Source organism: Aspergillus terreus, genomic scaffold, assembly GCF_000149615.1.
Source record: "Aspergillus terreus NIH2624 scaffold_15 genomic scaffold, whole genome shotgun sequence".
Lineage (NCBI taxonomy): Eukaryota > Fungi > Ascomycota > Eurotiomycetes > Eurotiales > Aspergillaceae > Aspergillus > Aspergillus terreus.
Genome location: NT_165938.1, coordinates 1,291,278 through 1,314,789, shown reverse-complemented (window position 1 = coordinate 1,314,789; position 23,512 = coordinate 1,291,278). Strand labels below are relative to the sequence as shown.

Below are 23,512 nucleotides of genomic sequence, written 5' to 3'. Positions count from 1 at the left end.
CGCAGCCCTTTCGAATAACAGGGGAGAATCGGCAACGGCTCGTCCAGAACCGGGGGGATAATGCAACTCTCGCGCGACGGAGCGAGGTCAGTCCATGTCTGGACAGCCTGAATAATCGGCTGTGCGGTACGATGGTCCAGCCGATGCTGCTGCTTGAGATGGGTTTCGACTTCGGCCGGCCAGACCCCATGATGGCACTGGCGGCAGATCATGACCTTTAACGGGGGGACTTTCTGAAATAACTGGTCGGCCATGGTCGTGGTGTAATCGGTATGAGGTTGTAGAATCCTGACAAAGCGGATTGGGAGGAAGAAGCAGCTATGTGAGAGGTATGCTTGAGATATAGGAAGAGCGATTGTGCCGCCTGGGGGAGGCACGTTGGAAAAGGGGCCTTGTCTTAGCCCGTAGAGAGATATAGAGACGTATATCACCATCTATTATAATTGATCGATCACCGCGACCGCCGCGCGCCAGCCAGCCGTACCCCATCAAAAAAATCCGCCCGTGCCAACCCGCCCACTTTGACCAGACCGAACAGCGGCATTTCACGCAATCAAGAGCGTCCGACGCAACGGGAGAGGACGAAAATGGCGGCCGAACAAACAGGCGAGGTTTCGGCGCGCGGCGGGCCCGGACAGCCGATATGCACCACACTCGGACCCGAAAAAACGCACCCTTCTCGGGACCCCAAACCCTAGCCCCCTACCAAGCCGCCCAACCCGAAACGCACCCGACCAACCGCCCCGGGGGGCTGCTGGGGTAGAACACGGCATACACGAAGACGATATCTGGAACTTCGACGAGACTGGCTTTGCAATAGGGGTCTGCTCTAGTTCAAAAGTAATTACTGCAGTTGATCGAAGCGAGCGGCCACGCAGAGTCATCCAGGGCAACCGTGAATGGGTTACAGCCATCGAGACAATCGGGTCAAAAGGCGTACATCTACCGCCAGGCATTATATTGAAAGCAAGCATCCAACAGGCTGCCTGGTTCTAAGAACCTAAGCTGCCTCGCGACTGGTGGATTTCTACTAGTCAGAATGGCTGGACGACTGATGAAATAGGCCTTCTCTGGCTGAAAAATGTCTTTGAACCGCTTTCTAAGCGCTATATGACTGGTGCAAAGCGCTTGCTTATTCTTGACGGCCATAGCAGCCATTTGACTGCTGAATTCGATGACTTCTGCAAGCAGAATGCAATAATATGTCTCTGCATGCCTGCCCATGCTTCGCATCTTCTTCAACCGCTTGATGTGGGCGTCTCTAGTCCGCTTAAAAAGGCGTACGGAAAGCTCCTTGAAGACCGTATGGCTGCTGGCAACAACTCTATTGATAAAGAAGACTTCCTATCGCTATATCCGGATGCCCACAAGCAAGTCTTTACTTCGGCCAATATCTGCAGCGGCTTTAGAGGAGCAGGGCTTAAGCCGCTTAATCCAGAGCATGTTCTTTTAAAGCTTACCTTTCGACTTCGTACGCCTACACCTGCACCATCACTAGCTAAAAGCTCAAATTCCTCTGTTTTTCAGACTCCGCAGAATACTCGCCAGCTAGATCGAAAGGTTCGAAGCCTGCAGAATAGCCTTAATAGAAAGCGGCAGCTTTCTAGCAGTCCTATTGCTCATATTCAACATCTTGAGAAAGCGGCGCAAATGGCAATGCAAACCCAGCTGCTTTTAGAGCAAGAAATTAGGGCTATACGCGCTGAAAATGGACGACAACGTCAAAAAAAAAGGCAAGAAAGCGTGCTGAAATAGGAAAAGACCGCCTTCTTAATGTACAGGAAGGTGAAAATCGCGTTCGGCAGCTTGACACGCAGCTTAATGAGCAGCCTTCGGAATCTACTCCAGCGCCTCGTCGACGAGCTCCGCAACGCTGTAGTGGCTGTGGGACAGTTAGACATACAATTCGAAATTGCCCTAGTAAATAGCTATTATTTCATATATTTAGTTAGTCAATTTTAATGGCGTTGGTGGTTGAATTACCTCGAAGATATTGAATGCCCTGGAAACCTGCCGGTTCGGTGGTAGTGCCGGCTCGATGGTTGATTACGTTAAGAGACGGTGCTTAAGTAAGTAAATCGATAACAGATCAGGTTGGTATGCTCGGTAGGGCAGTCACCTGCTTGGCCAATATCGGGCGAGAGGGTCCAATAGGAACCGACTGCACTACAGAGCAGGAAGAGACTGTGGAGTAGACAACTACTAGAGTGAAGATCCGCCACAGGGAAGAGACAAACTCGATCTCTCAAGTCTGAGTAAAGACGGACTCCAGATTAGGAACTCACTACAAGGTAGGGACTAACCGGGTAGAGGAACCATCTGCAGGGGAGAAATACACTACAGTATTCACAGCTGTGGAACAGATTAGAGGGCAGGAATCGACTACTGTATGCATGGACAGTAGGAACACTTGCAAAACAAAGTCTGAAAACAGATCAGATTAGGGATTGGCTAAGTGTTAGAGATGGAGAAGTCCGAATAGAGTGGATTAGGAGAATGGTTGAGGCATCCGCATTTGGGTCTCTGCTTCCAGGGGTGCTTACAGACCATTTTGGAGCCTGCTTCATCTCTATTCATGTGGCAATCTGGCTTCTGGTAAATATGGCATAGCATGGCCACATTGCATTTCATGATTGAGGTCTGAGAGTCACGTTTGCATATCTAAAATTCATCGGAGTTATCGGTGTTTTGGTATTCATCCAGTTATAAGGGAAACGTAGTCAAGTAAAAGGCCCGGGGGCTCGTCGCTTACGAGGAAATAAAAAAAAATCGAAAACTTGTCACCTTAACAGCCAGCGATGGATGCATGACATCACGCAAATATGGGGTTAAAAACCAATTGTGCCAAAGCAAACTTTTCATACAGTTAACAAGGGCTCTAGCATTTAGCTCCTAGGCAGAAATTGGCGGGCGGCGAGTCAAGTGTGTTGACTCACTCGCTAGTATTGGTTGGAAGTAAGACATGACTCATTGTTCTAATACCGCGAGTATTACATAGAACTGCATAGAAATTCATCGAAGTCGCCAACAAAGCAGGTTTCCTAAATGCCTCGCTTCACGCAGCTGTGTCCATTACTATCACTACACCTTGCATCTGTCCAGCTCTCTCCCTCCAAGACTTCACCGCCTGTGTTGCATTCTAATGGACAAATATGGAAACTCATTTCTCAGACAATCCTTCAATATTACCCTGGGAGAATCACGCTGCCTCTTGGGATGAACAGATTGGTGACAATGGAAACGACTATTTCTCTGCGCTTGAACTACCGGTGCTAAAAAGGCTGATTTCTCCGGAGTCAGGGAACCGCGCCTTGGACCTAGCAACTGGCAACGGTCTCGTTGCTCGGTGGCTGGCCCATGAAGGCGCCTTGGTGGTTGCAACTGACGGCTCAAGGGCTATGATAGAACGAGCACGTGCCCGAACCCGTACTTGGTGCCGACAAGGACGATTGCCTGAGGACAGAGTCTTATTTCATGTTTTGGATGTGACAGATAAATCTTCTTGGGAACAATTCATTTCGAGTACTTGTCAAAAAGTCAGTCCATGCCTAACTATTTGAGAGTCCACCCCATTTGCGCGTCTTGGTCTTATTTGCAAAACAGGTGGATGGGTTCGACATAGTAACAATAAACATGGGCTTAATGGATATTCACGATCTCGAGCCTCTAGCACTATCAATAAAACAACTTTTACGGTCAGGTGGCTGGTAAGTGTTGTCTCATAACATACTGATATGATCTCACACATGGCTTAATTCTCTATTATTAGCTTCGTTGCCACCCTTCTTCATCCGCTCTTCTTCACTTCCGGCGCGGATCGCCAAATAGTAGTTCGTGAAGATGCCGTGACTGGGAAGCGTCATATAGATCAGTCCCTCATTCTGAGGCGCTATCTGAAAGTTCCACCGGCAAGACAATTGCTCTTCTCTGGGGATCTGGGATCTGAATCACCAGTATGGAAATTGCATTCGTTATCTTCAGTAAGAGATCATTCATTTACGTGAACTGTAAACTAGTTCTGCTTCCACCGCCCATTGCACGAGCTCTTGGCACCTTTTTTCCGTGCAGGATTGGTCGTTGACGCACTAGAAGAGGTGAACTTTGATGAAAGTTTCAGAGATCCCTTGCGCGATTATGCTGCGAGGAATTATTCACAGTTTCCCAAAATACTAGCTTTCAGGATGAGATCCGCTTCTCTGAATGAATGATCCTATTTCGCTTGGACAGAGCAAGATCGACTATTTAACTCGAGATTCGAACCGCCAATGGCTGAAGCCAGAAGCCAGTTGTAACAGGTGTCCAGCGGAATGGCAAGAGACAAGGACTGAACGCGACAGCAGCAACTCATATTTACACTACCGGGTTAATTGCGTCTGGGGATGTGGTCATCAAACATGGATGGACTCGGGAGAAGCTAAGACACGAAACTGATGCGCTATGTCTTGAAATGAAGGCTTTTGGATTAATGATAGACTTCCCTTATCTTGTCATTCGAGGGATCTGCGACCACGCTGATCCACACAAGAACAAGCAGTTGCAAGGATATACGGCATTGGCGGCAGCATCATATACGAAGAAACTACTGGGGTATATATCCCTTGACCATGTTGCTCGAGAGCGCTTGGTGGTGGATGTATGTAGTAAGTGAAGCCAATGGCTCATTGATATATGAGATTCGCTAGCAAAAGTCTTTAGGCAAGTTGAGAGAAGAACTCAAAGGCACCAATAAATGCTTCGAAAAAGCCTGTAGTCAACAAGAGATACATAAGAAAGCATCTTCTTCGTCACCGGCAAATTCCCATCGTCGTTTTCTGGAGACGCAGTTGGAAAGAGTTTCCGAGAGAGAATGTACATCAAAGAAGTGGCGTCGCAGGCCCGTTATATCGTCATACTCTTCACCTTGACAGCGCGGGTGGGGGCATGTGGCCTTTCCAGCTGCTTGGTACGATGTGCTCATCGATGTGGTTCAGTAAGGTTGCCCTCATCAGCCACTGCTTATAGCTTTCACTAGGCCTCTTCTCGTCGTCACCGAGACAAGAAAGTACAGAGTCCAGCCTTATGCTCTCGTTAGGCACCGTAGCGACAGCTTTTTCTACCCCTCCTCTTTGGAAGTCTTCATGCACAGCTGTCACATCGCACATGTGAAACTATACCAATCAGACGTCGTGCTTACCTGGGGGTGCTGTACTAAATGAGATACATGTGACGAGAGCCCGCAGCCAATCTCTCTTCTACTTATGGATTATTCTTTTCGAAGGAAATAGTGCAGCATAAGGAGATATATCTAAATTGCTAGATCACCCGCGGATTGTTAAGTCTGTCATCCTAGAGACGACCCAATAGGGCTATATGTCAAGAGGGACAAGCGGATATGGGCCTAAGCAGGCCCAAGCCTTACGTTAGCCAGACTCTGGTCTAAATGTAACCTCCTGCCTACACCAGATGCTTGTAAGTACTAATGACGTTGCGAGATATGGTCATGATCTTAGCTAAGGATGGCGGGGCAGGGTTTAAGTTGTCTGTTCGTGCTCGATTCGTGCTAGGCTAACTTTCGTCAGTGGGAACCATAGAGGGATAAATCTATGTACCCCGTAGACCTTTATAATTTAATGTTACTTCAGTATTATATTTAACAGCTTATAATCTCGATGGGGAGTCTCCCAGTTATCCCAGCTATTTCCTCTGCGGAAAACGTCGCTCTGCTATCCCTTCTTCATTCGGCTTCCAGTACAAGCTCCCTCCAAGTGCTCCCTACAGCGCCGTCATCAAATACTCCAGTAAACTTTGATTCAGCAAGGAATTACGAAGTGTCAGTCGATAAAGAGCGGAGCTTATGGAGGAGGATCCTAACCATATCCCGGCCGTCTGCGTCGAACAGGACACCGACAGGTTGAATGTACTTATCGCGATAAACAAAGCTAAATGGTGTGACGGGGATTCTATCCTTTATAGGTTAGAGGAGAGATTTAATATAATGTGTGCTATATTGCGAACTGTATTAGAAGGTAAGTGGCGCGGTTCTTATTGCTATTGTGCAAGGCTGATAACAAATTAGAAGATCTGTTAGTTGTTAAGGAAGCCTTGTTCGCGAATATAGTTGATATGTGTTTGTTGCGCATTCTCTATAGGCTAGATCTAAGTGCGAGTAGATAGTAGACTAAGAAATCGAAGAAATTAATGAAGGAGATCTTGCGTAACGTGATAAAGTGTGCTAAATAAGTCGCAGGGAAACCAGGCGCGAGTGAATTTCTTCAAGCTACTACGCTACTGTTTAGAGATAAAGCCAGAGAGCTTACGAGTCTAATAGATTTGTGGCAGGGTTATCAGACTGTCGCGCGTCTAGGTGATTTAGTTAGGGGCATAAACTAATTATACCAAGTGAACTAGCTCAGTAACCTGCTTAACGAGATCCCGGTACTTAAACTACAGAATAAGGCAAAAAAAAAAAAAGCTTCCTGAACGCTATTAAAAGTCTCCCGGTACGCCGAGGCTTCTAGAATACTTTAATAGATAGTAAAGAGGTTTCGCGTAGCTCGATATATGAAAGTAATTCCTGTCAAACTTTCTAAGGACGCCTTTTGTATCCTATCAAACGGCACATACGCTCCTGATATAGGATCTTCCGTTGCCCGAGTTGATTATCAATATTCTAACCGGAAGAAATTGGACCGGGTCTACTATTTTCTAGGCTATACTGAGGCGCAATCTGCATCCCTGTTCTTAGGAAAGGTATACAGGATATTATAAGAAGCTAAGTTCTATACGGATGTTTAGCTAGTTATCTATTGCGAAATATAAAGGCCGATATTGTCTCCCCGTGTCGCCTGCTCAAGCAAAGACGCCTGCTTTTTATGCAGCGCCTTTATTTGCCTGTACAAGCAAATGCATACGCCGAGATGCCATAGGAGATTGTACCCTGGTTGGCGACTGCCGTCCTTACCTTAGGTGAAAGAATTAGAGGAACTCTTAAACAGACACTTGAGATTTCTATTAAGGAAAGTCTATCTATGCTCCTTGCTAGATAACGAAAAACAATATACCCGCCTCTAAATAAAAGCACTATCCTCACTATTCCTATCTTAGAGATAACCAAATCTGGCTTGACGCGATTTGATTTAGGGCAGCTTTTGTGTGAAAGAAGCATTCAGCTATACTCCTAGACGACTTATAAGCTATACGAAGAGCCACGATCTCGGAACCCAAGCCATGCAAGCATTCTTTGTGGCGTAGCATGCGAAGGCAGCACAACAGATCCAGGATTATCGTCTATAGTCGAAGGGCAGGATCCAGACAGCAAGATAATTAGCAAGTAAGAGCTGTCGTAGGGCACTGTGTTGCATAACAGTATCGCCTGGCGGGAGCTCGGCATGTTATATCGCTGGCCCGATAAAACGTATGATAGAATACGCGACGGGGCTAGAAGGTATCAAATACAGTGTTAAATAGCTCACTGCGGAAGAGACGAAGGATTTGCCAAGTAGAGCTCAACCGCCTTTATCTGTAGATATAGGATCACTAGCAAGTAAAACGGCACGACCTTGCTATGTCCTTCTGCACAGGCTGCCTTTAGCGTTGACATTCGCACCTTGCTCTAGAAGTATTTGAACAATAGTCTTATGCCCTTTTGAGGATGCAGCATATAGGGGATGGCTGAAATCTCTGCCGGAATCTCAACCTGCACAATGTCGTGGTGAACCCTGAAGAGAAGGTCTATCACTCCTATCACATATGTACTTGATTTCCTCGTGGCCTTTCCTGATCTGGTTTAGCGCGCAAGCTATGATCACTGAGCCGCGGGCTGAGCGACGGGCAAGTCGCAGGCGTCTCTTTGTTGCGGGGTTCGGTTGGTTGTCGTTTCCCAGCGGTTCTGCCCGGCGTGGCCGCCCTTCACTAGTCGATTGACAAGGGTGCCGTAACAGAAAGGTCTTGGATTATAGAAAAAGTTACGCTAGGGATTTAGAACTGTAAGTCCTCCAATATTTAAGAATATTGGTAATATATTGGGTAAATTTTAAAGATAATATAATCTAAGTGTATTTGAAGCGATACTTATTTTAGCAATAAGCAATAGTATTATATTGCTTAATCATAGAATTTAATTATATGATCAAATAAGGACGTTCAACAACTAAAAGGTGAGTATTGCTAACAATAATCCTTTTTTTAATGCCCAACATCTTTGTTAGCTTCAAATAATATTGTATAATCATTATTATTACAATGTAATAATGATGAAATAGACTTGATTAATATTTAAGCTTAATATTATATAAGTAATAAATATCAATTATATTTATATCTTAATATGTATACAAATATGCTAAATATTATAAAACACGATGCTCCCCGGACCTCATCACTATGTCCGCGGACGCAATCGTGCCAACATGCACCGAAGGCCATGTATCCTCTCTATCAGGACGGTCGTGGCTGACGCTGGACCCCGCACACCCAAGGCCAGCGCAATCCGTCTCAAGCGCCTCCGTACATACGGAATCCGCCGAGTTCTTCCTTATGCACGAATACGCTCTCCGCCCACCCGGCCCATGATGTTTGTGCCGATAGGACGGCGCACAGAGAACATCTAGCGCCTTCCTAGGATACAACCACTTCTTATCGCGCTGTTGGAGACTCCGAAAATAGCCCACAATACAATCCCGGAACTTACCTCTTGTCCGCTTCCTCCGCAGCCCAACTAGGATCGAGCGAATCTCCCGGTTCGGCTGACCTAGTGTTTTCTTTACCCTGTTCTTCCGCTGTAAGCCGCTAGGATGCTGCCGGCCAAAGTCGTATTCAATGACCGCGTCGCTGACGATCACGTCGCTGACGATCACGTCGCTGACGATCACGTCGCTAAGAAAGATCGGTTAGTTGTTTCGCCGGAAGGGCACGCCGCCGCAGATTCCCACGGCTAGCGCGACTTCGATGCGCGTGCAGCTTATTTTTAGGCTGGAGACGATGCTGGCGGCGTTGCGGTTGCCCATCCCTGGCATGTAGCACAGCACGATGTGGTGTTTTCCTATGCGGCCGCCCGTGGTGTAGGTGTTGTCGTCGCCTTGTTGTTTGCCGTAGAATTGGCTCAGGGTGTCATATGTTTTGTGGAAGAGCTCCTCAATAGCTTCGGCTTCAATCGGAAGGGCGCAGATGATCGCGACTGTAAAGTCGCTGCGGGATTTGGGACGTATGGTGATGTGTCGACGAGAGGGAAGGCTAGATGGATATTCTCTTTGAAAGTGTAGTGGCAAAGGAGTGGTTTTATCGATCGATACGCCCACTCCGGGCATTACTGTCAGCCTTTTTAATATCCATAATTGTTGTGCCACAGTGGTCTGCCGAAGTCATGTTATAGTATCTGGGGAGGGGAGTTAAGCGCCGGGGTTGCCCAGCCTCCCACCCCAGTAGGCGAAGCAAGTAATGATTGGGCTGTACTACGACCAAAGTGAGGTCGGCGCGCCAATCTCAATGACAGCGTAATCCATACCCAAGGTAGGTATTCTCCTCCATATTTTGTACAACGCACTCTCTCTGTACATGGTATCCAAAATATATCAAAACTTCCAATCCAATGACAGACATTCTTCACTAGGCAAGGCTGACAGTATCTGGCGAAGATTCGTTACGACCGGAACACCCTGTCTGACTTCACCTTTGGGTAACAAAAGCAATATCCCTTTCTCCAGGTTCTAATTGCTTCTCCTGTGGGTATGATTCGAGGTCTTCAGTCCACCTGCAGTTCTCCACATATCCTTGCCACGCAGTTACACTACTGCGTCAAACAGCGTGAGCATGATGTTTGTTCCGGGGAAGCGACATCCAGATGAGAATTAATGCGATCAGCAAGGCGAGAATGAAAGGCTGCAGGCTTTGTACACCACGCGCCCCAGATATAGCACCAGCGACAAACGGCAGTCTACGTCAAGGCAAAATATTAGCCAGACTCCGAGCAGCAAGCGAGAGCACCGTGGAGGAAGGAAGTGAACTTACATTGCTGCACCCCCGCCAGCCAACGCAGACGCAAGCCCAATGCCTGGGGTATGGAGATGCTTCGGGAGCAGCTTTGCCGCCACGACAATCACCGCGGGGAAGAGGGGGCCGGTAAAGAAGCCGAGCAGCGAGACAGCCACTGCAGACACGACGAACTTTGGTACCAGCCAAAATACCAGCTCCAGCGCAATTGAAATAGTCAGATAAATGCTGACCGCAATCCGCTCTCCTTCATTCTCGGTAAGTATTCAAGCATCATGGCTTCATAGGAGCAGAACGTACCCAACCACTCGTTCACAAAACCGAGTACAAGGCGGCCCACGGTGACGCCAGCCCAAAACCCGGTTGGAACCAGTCCCGACTCGTATGGCTTTCCATCACGGACCTGCACCATGAAATCGACGACCCAGCCACCCACCGACACTGAGGTTCAGCGATCAGATGACCGTTCGCTCCTAGGATAAGCAGAGCAACGCACCTTCGACTCCCATGTACACAAACAGCCAGACGGCTATCAGCCAGGTAATGGGGCTCTTCATAGCCTCTGTAGTTCTGCTTCCACCAGTGCTATCGGGGCTTCTGCGGTTTTTGGCTCTGAAGCTGGCTGCATTCTCTTTCCAGAAGAGAGTAGAACCTGCCAATAGTTCCAGGACAGACCCGCCCAGCAGCGTATAATAAAAAAAGTTCCAGCGAAGGCCGGACTTGATCATCTGGGTCGCGATCAGTGGGCTCAAGGTTGCGCTGGAGTGATCATCAGTATTGCCATGCGCAGCCAGTGCAAAAGTCAACATACCCGAGGCCATAGAATGCGGCAAGGAGCCCCATCACAGTGTTCGCACTGGCCATATCCGCAATCCAGGAATTCCATGCCGCATCGATGAGGCCATTGCCCAAGCCAACAAGCACGTAGACAGCCAACATGGCCGGCCAGGGCGGGTGGAGGGCCATAATCACAAACGGAATGATGTGGCATAGAGGACCGATAATCGCAATCCCGCGCTGACCGAATGTCATATGAATCTTGTTGACAATGAGTGTCGCCATCGTGTATCCAGCAAACGGGGTGACGAAAATCAAGGAGACCACCGTGGTAGACAGCTTATAGTCTTCGCGAAGCTACTCGCGTCAGTATTTCGCCGGTAAGTGAATGAACTTCGGTCACTGCATACATATGGGACTAGTGCCTGCAAAACAAGTGATTAGCCTGTTATCTTTCCCTGATGCGGGAGTTCTTATAGGAAAGGCTCACTCCATAAACACCATCGCTCGCTCCTACAACCGCAAAACTGACGAATGTAGCTAAAAGGCGCCATCTGTTAATGGGGGGATCGTTCCATTTTTGCTTTGCTGGTGCGATTGCAACTTCAGCACTCGGACCGAATGCTTGGACTGAGCTCTGCGACTCTTGTTGTCCTTGTGAGACTAGCTCCACCGTTCTGGCTGACATGTTGTGCTCGAAGAAGGGTAGGGAGAATGAGTCAAGGGAGAAGAGAGAGATTGGCTCTGTCACCAGCTAATGGTATTTAATATGTGACCAAGAATACTTTCTCCACTGGATGAGTCAAGATCTGTCTTTGTCTGGCTTTGGTTATAGGCTGGCCTACCAACTCAGAATCATGGCCCCTCGGCAATCTTGGCGTAAGACATTCCCGTATCCTTGGTCTCACACGACATTGTGCTTTTCTCCATGGAAGCGAGACGCCGGGTCGAGTGCCAGTAACAGCGGACTAGAGATAGAGCGTAGCGAACTAGACGATTGTACTTCCACGCTGAGAAAGTTGAATAGACCCGGTGATGCCGGTAGATGACACCAAAGACATCCACAGCTATAGGGTCTTGTCCTTCGTCGAAATTTCTGCATTCGGCCGGAAATACTCCTGGGAGAAACTATGTCGTCATGGACCAACATCGCGGCCTACATCGTCCGCCCGCCCGATTGATATGACTTTGATGAACAGACAAGTCGTCTCGGGCAAAAATTGCATTAAAATGCTCTGGGGTTTCCTCTGTGACGGACAACTCTAACAAACAAGAACTCCGTGGCTACCCGACACCACTTCCAGCAGACACGATGGCATGCCTTAAGTGAATTAAAGTCGAGTAGCTGAAATACTGTAATAATTTCCTATCTGTTTCAGTAAAGCTAGTGGATCTCTGGTGGCATTCCTTTCTCTAACCTCAGGGAACTCCTCCATTGAACCTGGATTCGATAGCACTGGCCGCTGTCTAGCACTACTGCTCTGTCTTCTGTTTTAAGAACACTGCCTGGCCTCCTGAATCCCGAGGGCCATGGTACGGGTGAGAGGGCACGTGAGCGACAGGATCTTGGCAGCAGAGTCACAAGACAGAACCAGGCTTGTGAATGTGGTTTTAACGCCGTGCCCCCAGGCCCGAGCTCACAGCTCCTCGCTCTCAGGCGACTAGGCACATGCGTCAAAATCGGAACTTATTCTGTGCTATATCTCGCATATTGTGACAACGTTGGTTATATGATAGCTGTACCGTGACCGACACCGACTCAATACCACATCAATCTCAAGAATCTATTCTCGTGCCCCAAGTATTGAGGCCATCACCGACGCACAATAGGGGGTTTGATCTGCTGCTACCTTCCCATCTGGCGCTTCGTCTTCCGCAGGATTAGCAGGAGGATATTAGAGCCATCAGCTGTAGCTGCTGAGAAACTGGACGATATGGCGACTGTACGCATCTTCATATCTTGCAGAATCATACCGCGTCGGTTATATTCCCGCACCGTCCTGACCAGCTCCGAGGTGTGGGATGGGTCGACGCGGACCACATTAACGGTCGTCCATTACTCGTTTTCTCGTAGAGGTAGAAAGTGATGTTCACTCGGCCGTCGCCTGGCCCCTGTCCAGCCTCTGCCTCTACCCCTGCGCGGATTGCCAGCCTTCTGAAGTTGTATTGAGTGACTCGCTGAGGACGGACGGTACCAGAGGAGCTGGCTCCTTCACGTTCGTCTGGTGGACGCTCGTCGTTAGAGACATCAAACCGGACTTGCCGGCGCGCTACCGAGGGTTCTGAGACTTCCGTCTATTGCTTCCAACTTCACCGTCGCTAGAGGCTCCAGTGACTTTGTTCCTGTGTCGTTTTCTGCCAGATGCCATTCCAGGTGGTCAGCTATCGCTGCATCCCGGGCACCAGCCCGGTTGGCGTCTCGCGTATTTGGCTTAGGATTCTTCCGCTTCTTCCCTATGCCTGCAGGCTTGGATGGCAGCTGGTGAGGTCTGGTGCTGCTCTTCTGTAGGCTGCTGTGATCAACTGCTGTGTTGCTATCCGAATGAGCTGGCCCCTCCCGCCTCTGCACCAGTAATCCGGTGATATCCAATTGAGTGTTGGGCCGGGGATCATGTCCGGAACCGGGGGATAGATAATGCCCCCGCAATATCTATCCCGGTGGAGCTATTCTGCCCTGCCTGGAGCCGCGCCAGAGCGGCAGCTCTCTCACTCTCTACGTGGCTAGCATCTTCAAGCCGCCGCTCTCCAGGTTGTTCCTCGTCGATAGTCGTGGCTCAGCTATGGCCTGCCCTTGGTCGCCCATCTCACTCTGTTCAGCGTCCATGCGGATTATATCCCCTATCATGTCATCAGTTTCTGCTTCCGTATCAATAGGAGCCCGATAGGCCTGATCGATACCTATGTCATGGGTCGGAATGTAGAGTGGGACGTGGGAGTTCCTTCCGTCTCGCTCCACTCCTGCGAAGCAGTGGGTGAATAGACTTGAGGGCCGCCTCCTCTCTCCCTTTCTCCCGGGGTACCTTCCTCTGTAGTGGGCCAGTTTGTGCTTTGTTGGGTCCCGGGAATGGACGCATCAGCGGTCTGCTGTTCGCTGGCAGGGGTATTCCGTGCCAATGGTGCGCTTGAGTTTTCATTTTGTTCTTGGCTGGTGCCCCCATCAACCCTTGCCGCTCGCACACCGTTGCCTCTGTAAGGGCTTTGGCGACCAGCTTCGGAAGACTCCTGTACATGTGAGATGAGGGACAGTTGCTGGTCAACTAACTGATGGACAAGACTGCGAAGGACGGCGGTAGCGTTATTAATCCGCGAGTCGCTAGTTTGACAGAAGAAAAAAGACCAGAGCGTAGAGTTGTCAATTGTTGCCTCCAGTTCGTCGATAATGCCACATAGCAGCATTGTCTTGCCTTTGCCAGGATCTCCGCGAACCCAAAGAAGTCGGCTTTGCTGGTCCGTACGTCATTGTTCAAAATCGGGGTTCTTGAGAATCCAACTATATACATCACGCATCAGGTCGCCTTTAGTCTGCTGAATTCGCATCTTCTAATACTTCGGATCTGACGCCCATAGGTCGTTGAGGCACTGGCGGTCATTTTCATTTATCACATACAAGATTCTTCGGAGCTAAGCCTTGTTCGATAGATAACAATACTGCTGGAACCATATACCTTGATTTCGATTGCCATCAAGACAACACTGCAACCAGTCTTTTAAACCCGTTATCATCCACAGAGCGGAACCTGACTATTTTACTATGATCAGCATAAATGCTCATCAAGTTATATCCCTCGAATGTGGCAGATTCTTTAGAGACAACTTTGCCGACCACGGGCAGGGGCAGTTCTTCATAGAAACACATAACTTCCAGACTTCGGTGGTTCTCTCGTAGTTCTCGGACCATAGACAAGAAGTCGTTTTGAACAGCTTCGAGCAGCTGGTTCTCCGCCCGCAAGATATCGATCAACGACTTATTGCTCGACTTTACCAGTCCAAGAGCATCAGCCGAAATCTTTGCCCAGTCCGCCATCCATGAACCCTTATGTGGCGTGCCCATGAAAACGACGCCTTTGGTACAATCGAATATGCTTCGGAGGTTTGAGTCGGGGTTATTTCGTGAGCTCAAGATGGCTTTCTTGCAGACTAGGCCGCCCAAGCTATGCGCCACGAAAATTATGGGGCGGGATGAGGCGTTAATAACATCTCGGTCGTCTGTTAAGTCGTTCAAGAGGTTTGTGGCATGGTCGATTAAGCGATTTGAGCCAGCAACCGACCCTCGCACCACATACGCATCATAACCATAAGTGAGTATGCGAGCGGTGGGAAGCTTAGGCGGAAGAAGGGTTTTAGGCCACGGATCAGCCTGGCCCTGAGTAACCTAAGTGGTGATCCGGTCACCCGTCAAGCCATGAACAAAACAAATATCGACCGTAGCGTTGGGGCAGTCATGCAGAACTTTGACGCCGTCAGGAAACGTAGGTGGCAAAGAGTCTTCAGTGGACGCTTGGGATGATTTCGGCGGACTGACTCTATTACTTGGAGAGGCCTGATTATTTCTCCGTCTTCCCCCAAGGGCCTGTCTGAGCTTCCTCATGGCAGCTTGCGTCGACGTATGAAGGGTGCTGTTTGCGCAGATAAGCACTTGAAGTGTGCGGATGGTGGACCAGAGGGATAGAGCTGAACTGGATGCATTAGAACGTGACGGCAAATGGCCCAACCATGTCACTGTATCTGGCGCCAGATCGCAAGCTTACTTGCCTATTTTAGGTGTAGGGCGCTTCGAAGCGTCCCACCACGTGATTCCCAAGCGCGTCGTGATCATTGGGAATATTATTAGCCCGACCTCGTGGTTTCCGATGGCCACGTAACCATATTGAACGACTTCCTATACATACAGTACGTCCATCAGGTCCTATCGTATAATGGCGCCAAATTTAAAGTCTCATCAACTCGAAATGATTCAGCACATGATCCAGAGTAAATCTCTGACTACCTCCCAGATGGCTCATGCCGCCGGCTGCAGCAAACAATCCATTATACGCATTAAGTCTAATCTGCAAGTGTTTGGGAATGTTCGAGCCCCTAGAAATGGCCCTGGGCGCCCCCATACCATCACTCCACCCATGTTGGACGCGCTCTGTGAGCATTTGTTGGAAAAACCCACACTATATCAAGATGAAATGGCTGTGTTCTTGTGGGACGAGTTCGGAAAACACGTGTCAATACAGAGCATCAGCAGAGCACTGGCTTCCATCAGTTGGTCCAAGAAGACGGCTCGGCAGATTGCAAAGGAACGGAATGCGGACTTACGGGACCACTATCTCTATCAATTATTATCCTACAAATCTTACCAGTTGGTCTACGTGGATGAGTCAGGTTGCGATAAACGGACTGGGTTTAGACGCACAGGCTGGTCTCCTCTGGGCATAACACCAGTCCAGATCTCCAAGTTCCATCGGGACAAACGCTACCAGATCTTGCCTGCTTACGCTCAGGACGGAGTTGTCATATCCCGAGTTTTCCAGGGTTCGACGGATGGCCGAATCTTCGAGGATTTTATCCAACAGCTCCTCCAACACTGCAACAGATGGCCAGAGCTGAAGTCTGTAATTATTATGGACAATGCGTCATTTCATCGCACAGAGCGGATCGATCAGATTTGCGCAGAGGCTGGTGTTAAGTTGTTATACTTACCGCCGTATTCGCCAGACTTAAACCCCATCGAGGAATTCTTCTCCGAGCTAAAACAGTTCATCAAGAAGAGATGGCAGGAGTACGAAGAGAACCCAGACCAAGGATTCGACGCCTTCCTTGAATGGTGCATTAGTGTCGTTGGGTCGAAAGCGCAGAATGCGGAAGGTCACTTCCGACACGCTGGTCTGACGATTGACAGGATATAACTTGATGGGTGGTAGGAGACATAGACATCAAAAGTAAACTATAGACAACTGATAGCAATCATTACAGTATCAACCGTTTGCCGCCTTCACTACTCCTGTAGGTGAAAGCGATTGTCTTCAGCCCAGTGCCTGATATCCTTAACAAAACGGCGAACAATGCCCCATTCCACTCCTCGCTTTCAAAAATATTCCGGATCCTTATCCTCGTGAATCTGTTCCAAGTCCAAGCCGTCATTTATGGCAACGTCACATGCCTTCCGGAACTCGGCTTTCCACATTCATCGCCGACTTGCGATTGTCGCTAGCACTGTAGGCTTGAACTGCCGCATCACGAAGGCCAGGGATAGCCAGGCAAGGGGAAGGGACTTGCTTATCAAGCGGGCTCTCAGGACACGACATGCTCGATACGGCCGGCTGCGCGACCTGACCCGGAAGGACGTTCGTGATATTGATGGGGGGTAAGGCGGGGTCGGTCAACGAGCGGCTATGCCCCTTCTGTCCAGCTGGCCGCTGTCTCTCCACTTTATAGATCCGTTCACGGATCCAATCAGGCACATCATCATGGGACTGCAACATTCCACCAGTCTCCACCGAACCAGGCTCGCCAGCTCGTCTCTGTAAAGCTTATAGTGTTTCTTTCCGTAAGGGTCCTGCCAACAGTGCGGACCCAGGTCGCAGGAACCGGGACAGCGCATTAAGACATAAACTATCCTCCAAGCAGAGGGCTGTCCGGATCGCTCCTCTTCCTCTTGTATCTGTTGCTCTCGCTCTTGGGGCATGCGTTGGGTGGCGGAGGTAGAGCCGCGTTTATCTGCCATCCGGCGAGTCGCTGAGGAACCTGGGCTGTTTTCAATATAGTTGAAGGAGATGTTGAGCCCAATTTCTTGCCGGCAAGGAGATCACCCCACTCAAGAAGCTGCTTTTCTATAGCAGGCCATTGGATATTTGTTTTCTCGAACCGCCGAGTAAGGTCTCGCTGAGAATGCCGAGTCACAGATACCACAACAGACGTATCATCTGATTCCACATTACGGTGGGAGTATTTCCTGGAGATCAACTCCTTCAGCTTTGGCTCAAGGAGAAGCCTCCAGTAGAGTCTAGGTGCCAAAACAACAACTTGTTCGGTGTCTTTTGCCACAGTCCTGTGGTTGAGAGTAACCTTCCATTCGATCGAGTAGTGTATGCAGGTTGGAGGATCTTCATCGTATGTCCGGTCTTCTTCCGCGCCAGCTGGTCGACCGTGTAGTATAGGATAAGCACCCCCTGCTCCACGGGGTCGGCTGTGTTGGGGTCGGGCGACTCGACGCTGCGCAGCAAGTCGGCCGGCGAGATTTCCTGCAGATACTCGGTCCACCGCGTTATGCGCAGCTACGGATTCGCGTCGTGGAGCTGCGTAGGTTCGACGGGGGCCTGTTAACAGGCGGTCTCCGCCTGCTCCTACGCCTGTACCACCGCATCTACTGCTTGCTAGGCCTGGCTGGGCCGGGGCGGTGGCGGCGCCCGGCCGTGCGGGAACCGGATGTGGATATAGTGCGAGCCCGCGCGCGAGGGAAACAGCTACTAGTACGACACGGCCTCGTATAACCGCTGCAGCTCGGCCTCGCGCTGCGCTCGCTGGGACTGCGGGCCGCGGCCCTGCTCGGGGTACTAGGACCACTAATAGACGCGTTGGTAGTGCTTCCGCATCGACCGCATGTTCGCGACGAGATACTGGCACGTCGTCGGATTACGGCGACAGAGAATCCCCTACGAGAAACAGGGGATGATTGGTAGCGGCTCGTCAAGGCAAGAGGGGATTTAGACGGCCTGACTGTTAGGCGCAACGTCTGTCTACTGGAGAATCGTCTGGAGTATCGGCTGTACGGTCTGATAATCGAGCTAATGCTGTCGCTTAAGATGTCGCTCCGCCTCAGCCGGCCAGACCCCATATCGACACTAGCGGTAGATTATTACCTGTAGTCGCGGGACACGTTCGAACAGCTCGTCCGCTATGAGAGGAAAGAACACAAGAATCTAGCTACAGAGGGTAGTCTTGAGTAGATACACATCGCATATAGCTTTCAATAGAGAAAGGTAAAGAAGAACACAGCGGCGTAATGGTTCGCAGACGGCCTTTTAGGGGGTGGTAAGCTGGGTTAGGCTATAGTAATCGGTGATATAGAGTAGTACGGAGCGGGAGGGAGAGATATATATAGATCGAGTCGGTCGCGAAGGCGTCAGACCCGTACTCTATTAAAAAATCCAGCAGTAAATCCATTGATTTTTAACCGCTCTTATCGGCGTAAATGAAGGGCAATTGCCTTTAAACTGGGCTAGGAGGTTCTACAATCGCCAATCGGCGAGCTAGCGAAGTCTGGGTCGATTCCGACGCCGGGAAGTCGAAAAGGGCCGGATGGCAAGTCCCAAAGGGGCTCTACGGGGACCCCAAACCCTAACCCCGTAGAAAATCCGCGAACCCGATATGGGCCGCACGTAACGCCCCCCGGGGCCGCTGGGGTAGGGCTGGCTATTGCCCGCCAGCAGATTCAGAAGCTAGATGGTCAAGCAGAGCGGTCAACTGCAATGGCAGACGGTCCTGGCCCGGTATGGGCTCCGGCACAAAGATATCCCATTAGCATTCGGATACCCTCGAATCTCGCTCGCGTGATGCGGTTCCTACCCGAAGGAGTGAAGCGGTCCATTAACCTCTGTGACCGTGCGGACTTGGCAAGAGTTGCCATGGCCCTGGTCAATTGCTGGGTATCTGGGGATGGCGGGGAAGGAGCTTTGACCACCTGGGGAACGATGTGGCCGCTTGCCAGCGCTGAGACGTCGGGCAAGATTGTTGAGGTAGAACAGATCATGGAGTAAGCGACTGTACTTTTGGTGATGGAAGTATGACTTTGGAAAGCCCGTCTCTTTGTATCCATCACATCAAATATTCCCAATCATAAGCCGCCGTTAGCGAGCTTTTGGACCATTCTCTAGACATTTATATCCGTCGGTCTGCCATCACGGCCGCCGATATGATTGCTCCCTGCAAGTCGATCTGGGTGACCTTCGCTCGTGCTGCTACACACAGATATTCATCCAATTTACTATTGCATATGAAGATGAAGTCGTGTCCGCAGACCCCACGAAAATTTTCTACAAGCCTACGTCCTCCACTCAGCCTGGATCAGGTTAAAAAGGTGTTGCCATACTTATCCCCTCCCCAGCTCGAGTGCGCGCAGCTATGGATCGACGAGGCTCGAATTCTCCAGGATGCCTCATTCACTTTACTTACGCTGTTGACTGAATGTGGGGTCTGACCAACGAAGAGGTGGCCTTTGCGCGACCCCAGATCCATGGGACGTTTACGACGGACGGGATACAGCGTGCGATCCCGGACCTCCGCCCGACCCAGATGATACTGGTCGTGCGATCTGAAACCCATCCTCACGGATGGGAAACGGGCGGCACGAGCCGCCACATTCATGCTGGCGACCGAGCTCCTTGGGCAATTCAGGAGCGTCAACATAGAACGCTAGCGGAGCTTTGAGTCCTCAATCGTAGAAGGAAACACAAATAAGCAAGACAGAAGCGATGTACATACGCCTGAGAGGGCCAGTTTAGTCAAGCCACCTGCCGCATAGCTGCCTCAGGGGCGGCTGGGACGGTGAATGCTCACGTAACCTGAACCTGAGATTCGCGGGGAAGCGGCGCGTCAGGCCGTGGTGCAGATGCGGCTGGAATTCGAGGGGAAAGCCTATGATTGGCCCCAACATTGGTGTTGACGGGAGGCCGAAGCCTACCATACTATCCTTAAGTATCCCTCGGATACAGTCAGTGAACAGGTGGCCGGCATTGGGACGTCTCGAGAAATCTTGAACGATCTCGAAGAACGATACCAACAGAGGGAAGTGGCTACCTACTGTGACCTGTTCGCACAGCTGCGAGCGACCACCGGCAACCGTTGCAAAACGGCACGCGATTTTCTCGACCGAGTCTGTCTACTGGTAAACCGCCTGAATGCGATCACGCCAGGTTCGATCGGGGACGGAACTCGTATCGCGATCCTGTTGACCCAGAACCGCACGCTCCTGTATGATGCGAGACTTCCTCTCTCTTTGGACCGAGATCCTTCACACTGCCGTTACAAATTGCGCGCGCTCGTAGTTCCTGCAAAAGAAGACCATAAGAGAGATTCTATACGGAAAGCCGTTAAGCTTATCCCATCTCCGCCGCATCGGCTCGCAAGCTTCGGTCCTGACCCCAAAGAACAGAGGCCCAAATTAGGGCCCCGCCCCTCCGCGTGCCGGCTGCTCGGGTACGGCCAAGCCAAATCAATATAAGCTGTACGAGGTCCATTCCGGACGTATCGTCTTTCCCGTGACGTCAAGTTCGTGTTGAGCAATTTTTGGGCGGTGCTTTTTATTCCAAGGACCAGAAATGAAGAGAAGGGAGGACTGACGAAATTACGACGTACTTCCATCTTCAACTCCCTTGCAGCAGGAAGTCTGCCCTGACTGTTTTTCACATTAGGAGCAAGCATATCCATAGCCAAATCCCTCGTCCCGAGTATACTTCCCATGTATACAGGTTTCCCCATGCTTTCCTGACCCCGTTCACACCAGCATCCCCCCGAATGGCTCAGCGTCCGCTCGTTGCGTGGTTCTAATAGGGTAGAGATTCTGAAGTAAACACAGCGGGGTGGCATCACTCAACGTGCCATAAGACAGCATCCTCATCCCCAAAGGGATCACTAGATAGTAATAGTGTGCATCAATCCCATACACTCTAGTCGGCCAAATACAAAATAAAAACACTGAACGCTGAGGGGCCATGGCCAAAACACATGCATGAAAACGATCAACCATGCCGAATCCAGACAAGAACGCCCAATATATTCAGAACCAGTCAATACACATACTTTCACCCTCTCCTCCTCAATTGATACACATATGAAGTTATCCAAACTGATCTTCCGGGTTTGTGTAGTCCATCCTCCGGCAGAACACATCTATCCTTACTGTGTCCGCCAATCTCAGACAAGAGAAAGAATAGCCACGAGAGGCGCCGCACAGTAGTCACTCTTCATACGGCGACATCCGACGCTCGTACTGAGCCACCGTTTCTCTGGCGGGTCAAGTCATGATCCAACAGAGCTAGAATGGAGAAGAAGCTCGATATACTAATCAATGCATTCATCGATTATGGCCATCATGTCATCGTGCTGTAAGGTTGCTTACAACGGCTGCCGCTGGAAGCCATCGGATTCCGTCCAGTCATCTGGTCATATACACTATGTCCACCTAGGACTGGGACTGCGACCGGTTGTGCTTGTACGCCGACGAGGGACCGCGAAACGAGACGTCCATCCTCCTTGGCCATCATCATGCATTTCCTCCGAGTTCGTTCGATGCATCCGATGCGTCCGGATGTGTTGCTTCATGTTGTCCTTACGCGTGAACGTCTTGTTGCAAATCGGACAGTGGCCGCTCTTCTCTCCCGTATGCTTCTTCCCGTGGCGGGCGGCATGTCCGGAAGTTGTAAATGTTGCTGAGCAGCCGTGACTGCCAGCGAATGGACAAGGGTGTCTGTCCTTTCGCGGCTTGGGGAGCAGGTTGTGCTTGGTTCCACTGATCGACATGGACGGGGATGGAGGCTCGGTCGCCGAGTTGGCGCTCAGCTGGTTCCCAGGATAGCCTGCGGTCGACGCAGAATAGGTGTGGGAGTCGGACTGACGTGGTCGGTAGTCAGAGCTTGTGGTCGTGCTGCTCATATAGTCGTAAGAGCAATCGGAAGACCCCGGGGAGGCTGGCTGCTTGGACTCCGAGACAGGATCAAATGCCGGCCTAGGAACCATGGGCGATACTACCAGGGACCCGTAGGTCCGCCCATAGCGAGTCTCGGGGGTTAAGGACTCGTAATATATTGATGGGTAGGGGTATGATGACGGAGAATGGCGTCGAGCAGATCTATGAGATGATCGAACGGTAAATGCTGGATTATCATCATTGTTCAGGATAGAGACAAAGCTCGCCTTGTAGCTAGCCATTCCCTCTGTGGCCCTCGAGAAGGGAGGACTATTTTGAATTAGCCTAGGTAGACGCATAGATAGGCCGGTTCACACAATGGCCAGACCGTCTTCGTCCGATCTATAACGCCGGAGATCCATGCCAGTACCAGAAATTATCTCCTACAGAGAAACCGGCCCTGCCGGGGACCCTTAGGAAGGGGAAAAGACAGAAGTACCTACCACTTTCTTCGAATATATTTGTCTCCTTCTTCATGTATCACGCACCCGATTTGTTGGAAAGCACTCGGGAAGATCTCACAACGGCCCACCGGCGACTCAGGTCAACCTGGTCGTGGCGGTCGTGTTCGGGCAGAACGACTTCCGCGGCGAGCAAGCACCCACGCTCTGGATCAGGAGAGAATGCGGGATTCGTCGTTGCCAGCCGGTGGGTTAGACAATTGTCGGACAAGCCAGGGGGTCGCCTTTGTATTCGACGGCCCCGATCCGTGTTGATAGCAAATGCACACGAGTTTAGCGGCGAAGGATTGGGGTGATGGTGGTCTTGCAGGAAGTAATGAAATCCACCCGGAGAGGGCTCCGAGCGCAGTCTTCCAGAGAAGTATCGAGCTAGGAAGAAGAAGGAGGAAGGGAATGAGTAAAGTAGAGAATTTACAGGAGGTATAAAATATATAGGTGAGTGGTGGAATCCCTGGTCGGAGAATTTGATCGATGGGTGTCAAATCGATCGGAGATAAGGGTTTCAATTAAGCTCTGGCCAGTATGGATGTGGTCTAGTCTCGTGACTTAATGACGCTTGTTTCGGTGGTGGCCTGTGGAGGCCGGCGGAGCCCCAGGCATCAGCGTTAACTTTCGTATCGTCGTATTAGTCGCTTTG

The 23,512-nt window shown here is 50.3% G+C and overlaps 6 protein-coding genes across 6 annotated transcripts; 3 read left to right on the top strand and 3 right to left on the bottom strand.

Annotated features, from left to right (window-relative positions):
* Positions 1–1,110: 1,110 nt before the first annotated feature.
* Positions 1,111–1,755, top strand: ATEG_09952 (uncharacterized protein; the record flags this gene model as incomplete). The annotated part of the gene is made up of 1 exon (XM_001218573.1): positions 1,111–1,755. One exon carries the CDS (start codon positions 1,111–1,113, stop codon positions 1,753–1,755), a length of 645 nt encoding a protein of 214 aa, XP_001218574.1.
* A 3,687-nt stretch (positions 1,756–5,442) lies between these two features.
* ATEG_09951 (uncharacterized protein) lies at positions 5,443–6,798 on the top strand (the record flags this gene model as incomplete). The annotated part of the gene is made up of 6 exons (XM_001218572.1): positions 5,443–5,448; positions 5,657–5,777; positions 6,003–6,005; positions 6,227–6,343; positions 6,548–6,729; positions 6,775–6,798. The coding sequence occupies 6 exons, from the start codon at positions 5,443–5,445 to the stop codon at positions 6,796–6,798; spliced, it is 453 nt and encodes a 150-aa protein (XP_001218573.1).
* A 2,069-nt stretch (positions 6,799–8,867) lies between these two features.
* On the bottom strand, positions 8,868–11,028 carry ATEG_09950 (uncharacterized protein; the record flags this gene model as incomplete). Its single annotated transcript, XM_001218571.1, has 6 exons — positions 8,868–9,286; positions 9,482–9,525; positions 9,985–10,213; positions 10,267–10,407; positions 10,463–10,725; positions 10,778–11,028. The coding sequence occupies 6 exons, from the start codon at positions 11,026–11,028 to the stop codon at positions 8,868–8,870; spliced, it is 1,347 nt and encodes a 448-aa protein (XP_001218572.1).
* A 2,613-nt stretch (positions 11,029–13,641) lies between these two features.
* On the bottom strand, positions 13,642–14,139 carry ATEG_09949 (uncharacterized protein; the record flags this gene model as incomplete). The annotated part of the gene is made up of 1 exon (XM_001218570.1): positions 13,642–14,139. The coding sequence occupies one exon, from the start codon at positions 14,137–14,139 to the stop codon at positions 13,642–13,644; it is 498 nt and encodes a 165-aa protein (XP_001218571.1).
* Positions 14,140–15,692: 1,553 nt separating this feature from the next.
* ATEG_09948 (uncharacterized protein) lies at positions 15,693–16,637 on the top strand (the record flags this gene model as incomplete). Its single annotated transcript, XM_001218569.1, has 1 exon — positions 15,693–16,637. One exon carries the CDS (start codon positions 15,693–15,695, stop codon positions 16,635–16,637), a length of 945 nt encoding a protein of 314 aa, XP_001218570.1.
* Positions 16,638–21,900: 5,263 nt separating this feature from the next.
* ATEG_09947 (C2H2-type zinc finger protein) lies at positions 21,901–22,656 on the bottom strand (the record flags this gene model as incomplete). The annotated part of the gene is made up of 1 exon (XM_001218568.1): positions 21,901–22,656. The coding sequence occupies one exon, from the start codon at positions 22,654–22,656 to the stop codon at positions 21,901–21,903; it is 756 nt and encodes a 251-aa protein (XP_001218569.1).
* Positions 22,657–23,512: the final 856 nt, after the last annotated feature.